Raw genomic sequence first — 10,300 nt, forward strand, 5'->3', positions numbered from 1 at the left:
ATAAGACTGTAGACATCACTCAGCAGTGTTCCAGCAGGAACGTAGATCTGCACAAATTTTAAACTCTGAAAGAAAAAAAAAACTCTTCTCAATCATTCCTGTGATTCTTTTGTTGTTATTTTGCTCAAACATAAAGTTTAAACCCATGCAGCATCTTTTCTCAACAAATGTCACATTATTTTATGCAATCACAGCCTCTAGTCTGTGCCTGGAATTTTACCGCTCCATCAGTATTCAGCGCTCCTTCCCCAGTGCAGCTATAACTGCTTACTGGGATACTATAATGAGAAACTCCAGCCAAACCCAAACTCCCCCAGCCTTCAGAGAAGGTTTTGAGGAAAATAATTTTAGAACGTTCTTGTTTTCTCTGTCATCAACCGAGAGAAGGCGATGGAGGCCAACGTGAGGCCAAATATGAAAGATATATGGATGTTCTGGCCTGGACGTATTGTCAGAGGATCGTCAGGTGAACTAAACAGTAAATTATGAATACACAGCCAGCCTCACATCTGACAAAAAAAAAAAACAGACAGTGTTTATTCTCAATTCCTCTGCAGTAGGCAGTGGCTTTTAAAAATTCAAAAAGTGTGTCTCGAAATATTTAGATATTACAAAGATTAAAGGAGTCGCGAAGACGTGTCTCACACAGAGAGAAACGAATTCGAATGGAAAACAATTAAAGTCATTACATGTTGCCAGGGACCGGTGTTGCATCAGTGAATCATCATCATTGCACTATCCCCACAGTTTACAGTTCATATTAGCATATATTAGCATTGGTATATAAGATAAGATAAGACTTTATTCATGCCACACCGGAAAAAAAAAAAAAGAATCGTGTCCCAATTTGAAGAAAATACTTTTTTTTAAATTGTTTTAAACCATTTTCTGTGGTGTACTGCTCTGTGGGAGCACCCTTAATTTCTTTGTATATAATAATAATATAATAATAATAAATATACATTTCATTAGTTCATTGAATAATATTATGCCTTTTTTCTTGTCAGCAATACATTAAGATGTGGATATGAATTGACTTAAGTATGTATTTTTATAATATGTTGTAAATCATATTTGCTTCCATGTTATTTTTTTCTTCTCTTCAATCTAATAACGTAGATAATAGCATAATAGCACATCTATAACACACACACACACACCCACACACAGAGAAGCAGTGACAAGGGAACTACACCTCATCCTTCCTCCAGACATTTTCTGCCCAGGGGGATACCAGAGAACCTGGTGTTATCACACTCCCATGTGAGTCCGACTTTTTCCCTTAGAGCAATTAATGACACAGTGAAGCCAGAAACTCTGGCCCTAAAATGGCTGCCCGTCTGGAACAGAGGTGTCACATCACCCTGACAACCAGGTCGAGCCCTCTGAGTATTATCAGGGTGCGCCAACAATGTCAGGGGTCAGAGTTCAACCCACTCTGTGACCCCTGTGTGGAATTGATCTGTTCTAGTGGAAATCGTATTTCTGAGCTTCATTTCCAGACATCAGCAGGGCACTCTAGGTGTTTCCTGCCTCCGTCATTGCTTGATGGACTCGTGATTGAAAACAACTAACTTAAATGTGTGCATGCATTAAATGAAAAAAAAAAACATTAAAGCTGTAAACCCTTGTTAAAGTTGTTTCACATTTAAAAAAAGGAAAAAAAATCCCAAACCTGATTTTCTTTATTTTAAACTATGTCTTCTAGATAATTCTGTTACACATGATTTAGAAACATCCTTTCAATGTATGGCACATTCAGAACAACAGAGATTTTACAGTCTTTTTATGTCACACAGTCTGTCTAATTTTTGTCCAGTTAAAGTAGATGGGGCTCCAGAAATTGTCAGAACATTTCTAATACACTTGCTTAGCAAACATTAACAGCCTTCTGGATTCTTCTTTGGCTTCTATAGTTTTTTTTCGTGAAGCTGCTGTTTGTCAGGGGGGCTTGTGCTCCCGAGGCAGTGAGTCAGCCAAAGAGAGGATCTGACAGCGCGGCTGTGCAGCTGGCATTCCGCACAAGCAGAGACGCCCACCCATGTCAAATGTCACAGCACTAATCTCTTTCCATTGCAGCCCAGGTGTAACCGCAGGGGCGAGAAACAGACACACCTCATTGCTTCACAGAATGAGATTCCCAGTGGACTCTGCAATTCACAAATCAACAGGCTTTCTTTTAATGAAATCCATAGCATCTTGTCAGTATTGTTTTGCGCTCAGCTGTGTGCTCATTTTAAGAATTTCGGACAGCGCATATAATGCTGCAGCGCCTCTATTTCTTTCCCTTCTGGTCCTTTTCCGTAGTGCATGTGGTTAAAGGATGGGTGAAGTGATTCCTTATTAATCCTGCAGATCTGTACAGCACAACTTTTTAAAAAAATAGGTTGCACGTGTCTTGTAGTTTGCTTTTCATTAGCACCTACTGTGTTATCTGTGAAATATCAGAAATTATAAGCACATATTATGCTTGAAAAGTCTCCTACAATACCTCACTAATTACAATTATTAATTTATTTCCAAAGAACCACCCCGCCCTGCTTCCCCGTTCCCTCATTCAACATTCTGTGGACGACGGTTTGCTCTTGTCATTTCCTCGTTCCTTTGTGCTCATCCCCCTTAAATTACTGGAAGGTGACATACAGGCAGCGTGGCCCAAGGCTGCCAGAGATTTAGAACTTTGTCCAATCCAAAGGAGAGGTGAGAAAAGACATTACTATGCAGAATAGGTTGTATTAAAAAAGAGCTTTTTATGGTGCCCCATGCAGATTATCAATTTATTTGTATAACTTGGCTTCCCAGAATTTCATTTCCTTTTTCATTTATTTGCCTTGCTGCAACCATTTACAGTCGTGAAACTGAAAATTGAAGTCATGACAAGCTAGGGTGCAATTTTTCAAGGGCAAAAATAGGCTCCCTTTGCTGTGTGACTGCGGAGGTTCATTTTAGGTGTTGTGGCTGGAGGGTAGTTGAGGGGGGGTCCCTTTTTTTCAGAACCTAAGTAGAATATTCTCCGAAATGCAGCCTGTCCACACATTTTCATGTTTTCATTAGGCTTTCTTGCAGAGTTAAACTTTGTAAAGTTCTTTGAATTTCAACTGAACTCCTGCTTTTTTAGTGTTCAAAGAAACAACACGTCAGAACTGCACGTCATTTAGTTAAATCCACGGAAAATAACATCACCACCAGGACAGAGATGACACCTCCTTTGTTGAAATACATAGTCTTATTTCAAGATTTATTTTTTTTTACCTGTTGGGGCTGACAGTTGATATTCTATGCACATAAAGTTTTGTGTCATATTTTTAATAAACAATTTTACAAAGGACACAAACACAAAAGCTGAACTATAATTTTATTAGTGCAATAAGTGGGGTACACAGCTACACAGACTGACATGTTTGAGTGCTTATGCAGGTTAAAAATACCATGTACGGAGTACAAAGATCCATAGTAATATATCAATTTTATTGATTAAATACTACAACTATCTATGTGAAGGACTCAGTCACTACATCTGTTATACTTTCACCTACATTGAAATTCTTGATAGCAGCTCACAGGTAGGATGTATGATGAGAATACTGTCTTATTTCCATTCTATACAGTTATTGTGGTAGTGCCCACTACACACAATTACTGTGTTTAGTGAGTACTACTACTGTGAGTTGTGCACTTCCATCTATCGTATTCAAAATATTGTTGGGAGTAAGTCAGGGACGAGGATAGGCATGGCCGATGTGGTGAATGGAGTGTGGCCCCAAGGGGAAAGCTTGGAGAGCAGAGCACATCTCATGCCAAAGGAAGCCAAGTCCTCCTCCCCCACCCCCGACCCATCCAGGGCTCGGTCATGCCGTGAGAATGGGATGACATTACCGGGCCATTTAGCTGGCAGAAGAGCAAAATAGAGGCGAGAGAGGCACCGTGTGTGTCACTTTTGTTATTTAATGGTTGGCTAATGTCTAGTCTAAAGGGGGCATGCCTCATCGCCAACAATAAAAACCAACAGGTCAAAAAAAAAAAAGATCCATGAAGACACTTAGAGTATAATCTCTGTAATGTCACCTGTTGTGCACTTAAAAGGACATCAACGTGTTGTTATTTCTGTTGTTACTCTGGAAGCCAAAGCATGAGTGTTGTACACTTGGCTCCTTTCTCATGTGCAGATGCTAACAGGTGCGTACGACTTCCAAGTCACTGCCTGTTTAATCACACTCTGATTCTACTCTTATTAATATAGTTACCAGCTGCAATATTTTGCCATTCTTTAAATAATGTGACTTAACAAAATGTGAAATCTCTTGCCCTTACATACATACCACATGCATTTAGCTCAGATGCATTGATCAGGGAAATCAATATGGAGCCTTTTTCAAATGAATACTCCATAACCGGTAGTCACTCGCTGTGATTTCATGCTGGTTTTTGACAAGTGTGGTTTAATTCAATATATGTATTTACACTGAACATTATTCAGATTGTAAAGAATATCTCTCCACAGTCTAGTCTACAAAGACACAAATGCACAATAAATGCATAAAATATTATTTAATTTTATATTTTATGAATCCAGACCCTTTCTTAGTCTTGATGTTGATCCCACTATGGCTACTGTTGTTTATAAGACTTACTAACTGCTTTGTACATAAAGTATGTGATACAGTAGGGTCAATTCTCATCTAAAAAAGATTGTCCAACAACAACGTCGTCGACAAGTTGTCCTGAATTCAACATATTATTTATGTTTGTTGCACTACAGTTAACGTCTTACATTCATTTCAAAACCTCTTTTTTTTAATTAGGTTTTTTTTTTTTTTTTTTTTTTTTTGCGAATTCTGCACATTTCTCCGATTTCCTCAACATACCATCCTATTTCCTTTCATGTGCCCCCACTCTACGCCACTCGGCGGTGCTCACAGACTTACTTTCCTTTTCTGGAAAATCAAATGGTCTAATGCACACGCCTTTACGAATAGCAGAGAAGGTTGTCAATACACTGGCAAAAACCTCCATTTACTTTTTACATGAAGAGGCGAAATCCTTCGCTGATGTGTTTTCGTTCTTCCTGTCGGACCGCATTTCAGCACCACGGAACTGTCCAGCATCCAGGCACGACTGTAGCGGTTCACTGTTGACGCTGATGCTGCTGCTGCCGGTGCTGATTTTGATGATGATGATAATGATAAGGTACAAGCTTATATGGTGACTTAAATGTGATTTAAGCACAAAATCAAACTTCATGAGCGCGTTCATGGCCAGCGTTCATGTTTCAGCAAATGCTACTTTGATATGGATGCAGGTGAAAAATGGCTCTTACCTCGGGTTACATCAGATCTTAGTGATCATTAATTGGTGTGTGTCTATGCGTGTGTGTGTTTGTGTGATTGCCATTGACGAAATAGCATTCTTCTCTGGCTTCACGTATAGACATTTGCTGTGACTAAGAGCACAAAGGACCGTATTCTCTTTATTTCTCCATTTATAGACCCTCTCCTCATGGTGGATTGTACCACTCGGCGTTTGCACAAGCAGAGGGGGAGGGAAAAACGCTGGCCTCGGTACAAGCACAGTTCGTAACGACCCCTTTCGTTAAAACCTCCCCACTGTTCTAGAGGAGATCGGACCGGCCCTGTCCGTTTAAACCCAGAAGACACCCATGCCGACTCCTCAATGCAAAAAATAAAAGGGTGCCAAGAAGCTGGGACGAGGGAACGTGGGTGTAAATAGACAGTGAATGCTCTTGGTCTCTCTCTCTCTCTCTCTCCCTCTATCTTTTTTCTCTCCCTCCCCCTTTCCATCGCTCTCGTACGCTCTCTCTCCCTCGTTCACGCTCACACTCTCTCTTTCTCTCTCTCCCCCTCTCTCTCTTATGAAATCAATGAACGAGTTATTGGGTAGGACATAAATATAAGGAATCAAAGCCTCCACCGGGACCAACGGCATTGCGCGCTTTTGATATGCGTCCTCGCCAAACGCTACATGTGTTTTCACATCCATGTAAATATTGGCTTTGATCGGACGAGAGCGGAATTAGCTCTGGCACGACTTGGTCTCGGAACCAAATTTTGACCAAGTCTTGCACCAGCGTGTGTTTTTTTTATTTATTTATATTTATTTGTTTATTTTTCATCGCATAAAAAAAATCTCCACCATTGCGTCCTGCTACTGTTGTACCCATCACAACTTACTGGCCGGTCTGATGATGGCAACTTTAACCAACGGGCAGGTGGACGGCACGGTGCACGGTGTCGGTGTGGTCTCCGCCAGCACAAACGGGCTCGTGAACGGATTAAGCCACAGCCACAGCCCGGCGGGCTGTCCGGGCACCATCCCCATGAAGGACCACGATGCCATCAAACTCTTCATCGGTCAGATCCCCCGCAACCTGGACGAGAAGGACCTACGGCCCCTCTTCGAAGAGTTCGGAAAAATCTACGAGCTCACTGTGCTCAAGGACCGATTCACGGGCATGCACAAAGGTTGGTTTCCCATCCCGCAAAGACAACTACACTTGTTTTTTTGTTTGTTTGTTTGTTTTGTCCGTATGAAATCTTCAACATATAGGTGAGAGTAAGGAAAAATGCTTTTGACGAGGAAAACTGCACGGTTGTTGGAAAATTGTCTTTTATCTTTTCTCTTTCTTTTTTTTTTTTTTTTGTCCGGTGCTGAAGTGCAGCTCAGAGCTGTGTTTTGGCAGCAGAATTGTAATTTTACTTAGAAATGTCAGGGACGCCGATATCGGGTTCTTTTCTCTTTTTTTTTTTTTTTTTTTTGTCTCATTGAGAAAACACATCCAAGCACAGGAGGTGTCACGATTTGGGAGTCACGACGGCACGGATTTACGAAGGGTGACATTAGGAGGAGCGATGTTCCTGCGTGGAGAGTTGGGATGGGAGTATTCACACGTCTAGTCCAGCGGCCGTAAACGTGTTTTCATTCAGTATGGTGCTAAATCCAGACCATTAACTCCACGTTTTCACGTTGCAATAGAAGGGAGTGTGTGTGTGATTCCCTGCAGCACAGTCACTCTGCTGCCCGTAACTCTCACAGTGTGGGTGTGTGTGGCGGGGTGTGAGAGAGTGGTAGGTGTACACACCCACACACACACACACGCGCGCACATGCTCGTATACGCTCGTATACACGTGTGTAAAAAATGACCTTTAAATAAATTTTAAACTCCAGTCTTCCCGTTTTTGAGTAGATGACAGTCGCGTTTTTTTTCTCCCAAAAACTCGTCTATGAGCGCAAAGAAACAGTGTTACCTTTATTTTATTTTCTATTTTTCTTTCTGTGTCTTTTTTTTAATATTTTACCTTATATGCGTTACTGGTCATCTTTTTCTATATATTGCAAATGTGTCATCGAAACAAAAGGAAAGAAATCAGAAACATGTTTTTTTTTCCACATTAATTGTGTGATGTTTTCTGTGGCAGCTTCTGGTTGAAAGGAATGAACTGTGCAGCATTGGTGTACAACTCAGGGGATGCAGGGCTGCCATTAAACTCATAGAAGCAGGAGCAACAGTGGGAGTGGGTTGGGTGGGCGGGGGTGTGGTATTACTGGTGCTAAAAGTGTTGGCCTTCAAAATGAGTTTAAACTTTGGAACTCATATGTAAAAAAATCACTGAAATTTTAGCACTAAGCCAAACTGGGAGTGTACAGTTTCACTGCAGAGTAGTATAGCCTGTGTTGTATAAACCATCAGCACAGTTGACCATCAGTGTTTGATTTAAAATACACATCACATCCACAGCTGCACATCGTGGCAGAGCACTGAGAGGTTTATGCAAACATAAACATTGTTGCACGCTGTTCCTTTAACACTGGCTGACACGGAGCTGATCTCATTGTTACAGTATCGATGCCAGTGGATTATCATAAACTTAGACGCGACATTGTTACATGGCCTTTTTCTTGTATTATTAACGAGTAGCCATGCACTCCTGGTGCAAAAGGGATGACAGTGCCTTAACCTGTATTTTATTTTCTACTCTCAAGGGAAGGGTCGTTCGTTGCAAATCACCATCTAATGAGAGGTCACTAATTGATCTGCTATACCTGCAGGACATCTCCCAAAGGAACAAAGTACTACATTAACCATGAATGATTACTTTTTGACCGCACCACACCCTCCCACCACTGTCATTATAAAAAAACACCTCCTTCTGCTCCCTGTGAAAATCACCATGTGTCAGGAAATGATTGTAATATATATATAGGTCCAAAGGGCAGAGGCTGTGTGAAGGCATGATGCAAACTATAGAAGGTTGTAGGTAAAGGGGTGGGGGTAGGGGTGGGGGTTATCTCTTATTAATAGCGCAGCTGTGGTAGCGGCTCCCTGTTGGACAGTTAATCACCAGTGGGCCTAGAACTATAGGAACGGCACACCAGCTGATTCTAAGAACTGTCTCCTCACCACGATATACAGCCCTGCTTCCCGGACAGGGCCCCCGCTTTCATTAGCAAGCCCCCGCTGCGCTCATATTTTAACTAGCTGGAGGCACTAGCCACTCCTTGGCTCAACAGCTCACTGGTTCACTGCAAACTGTTTGAAGGCAGCGTTCCCTTTACAGACACCTAACAGCCTTTACCGGAGGTTTCACAGAAGAATCCCACATTAGCCTTGAAGCCCCTTGTTTTCTACATATAACTGCAACGTGGCTGACACTGCTTTTACACTGGTATTATCGAGGACTCCACAGCACAACAAGAATAAGTGAGGAACTGACTCAGTGAAGTCAACGGAAATCACAAACAATTTTTCTATATGTTTTACACTAAGAAAAAAAAAACTGTAAATGTAATTATTCTTATGTATTGATGTGTCTGACAGTTTGATTTTCCTGCAGTCATACCTAAAACTACTGTTGAATGTTGTGTTTAATGACACTATGTAATATCCATTTAAGAACCCCTTGATCATTTCCTTTTTAACATTTGTTCCATCTGTGCTTTTTCACATTTACTGACTCATCTTATGATGCTCTTCACGTAACACAAGGAGACAGAACACTGGCAAGAAGCAGTTTTTGACACGGAAATTCAGTGTTCTGCGGTGCAGACAATATAAGTGTCCTTATTGTGTTCTGCTGTTTATGAACAATCCAGTGAAACAGCATTGGCTACGGTAGTGCTACCTCTGAAGAAAGAGACGCACGTTATAGCTATTGTCAGTGGTGCTTGTGATATTATGGCCATAACCCTCCCCATAATGACTCCATGTATCACTAGTAATCTAGTCTTTAGGATTCTGTCCCCTTGGAATAGAGGGGCAGAGGGAGCAGGGAGGAGGGGAGCTTGGGACAGGGTTGTGTAGAGGCTTGCAGCAAGCGCAGGGACACCAGTGCAGGCCTGCATTCTCCCAATGATTTTATTTCTCTACCCTCTGCGACCAAGCAATGCTAATAGAGGCCATTTATAATGGTCACCGGCTCCTGCTGCTGCTGCTACCAAGCACAGCGAGACTGAGAGGCACGGCTGGTGTGAAGAGCCAGCCCCTTTTTCTTCTCTTCTCTCTGGCAATGCAGCATGGGAGGTGGGGAACTATTAAAGAGGTGAAGGTGCAGATATGATTTCTGGCATGATTTATACCTATGATTTCATGTAATAATCTCCGGGGCAATTGTGCTGTGATGATAAGAGCATGACATTTTACGAATGACGGGATTACCTACAGTTTACTACCCTCGTGACTTCACAGTGTGCGTTGTATCTCACCAAACTTTTCTTTTATTCCCCAATCATATTCAACACAGCAACTATTTTACTTTGCTGTTATTAAATGGAGTGGAATTTTAAAAAATAAGCTCCAGCTGCAGTGATGGCTCAGTCAGTTCAGACGAACTTATTTAAAGTCAAACATTTTCCAGACACTTTTATAGTTTTGGGTTAAATCGTTTATTTTCTTGTGTCATGTGAATAAACGTTTTTAGATTAAATCAACTGTTTTTTACTGCTCCATTTTATCAAACTGCCACACGAGAGCACTATGTTAATTGGAAAACATGATGACAAGTGGCGATACATTGGCAGTTAAACCCTTCATGAGTTAATTGTGTATAAAATGGCTCCTTGGTCATATAGACGTACAGAGCCGAGCCAGAGTAAACATTAAAATTAGTAAAGAGAGTGGAGACAAAATGAATAAAGTATTCTTGATTAAAAATCTGTCACACTGCATGGCTTGTGCTAAATGATGATGGCAAATATAATTCTGTTTCTGATATTAAAGTTTATGTAAAACCTGGCTTATCTTTAAATAGTCTTAATCAGGGAATAAGTCACAGATCAGAGCTCTC

The 10,300-nt window shown here is 41.2% G+C and overlaps 1 protein-coding gene across 8 annotated transcripts in view; it reads left to right on the forward strand.

Annotated features, from left to right (window-relative positions):
• The first annotated feature begins 4,504 nt into the window (after window positions 1-4,504).
• Window positions 4,505-10,300, forward strand: part of celf4 (CUGBP, Elav-like family member 4) — a 74,910-nt gene continuing 69,114 nt past the window's right edge. For 3 of the 8 annotated variants that reach the window (XM_008320418.3, XM_008320419.3, XM_017036687.2), the window contains exon 1: window positions 4,508-6,479. In XM_008320418.3, coding sequence (XP_008318640.1) covers window positions 6,200-6,479 — 280 coding nt within the window. In that variant the 5' untranslated portion in view covers window positions 4,508-6,199. Of the gene's footprint in view, window positions 6,480-10,300 lie in introns of all 8 variants that reach the window. The other 5 variants (XM_017036686.2, XM_017036683.2, XM_008320417.3 and 2 more) reach the window with 5 other exon arrangements.

This window comes from Cynoglossus semilaevis, chromosome 11, assembly GCF_000523025.1.
Source record: "Cynoglossus semilaevis isolate Cse_v1.0 chromosome 11, Cse_v1.0, whole genome shotgun sequence".
NCBI lineage: Eukaryota > Metazoa > Chordata > Actinopteri > Pleuronectiformes > Cynoglossidae > Cynoglossus > Cynoglossus semilaevis.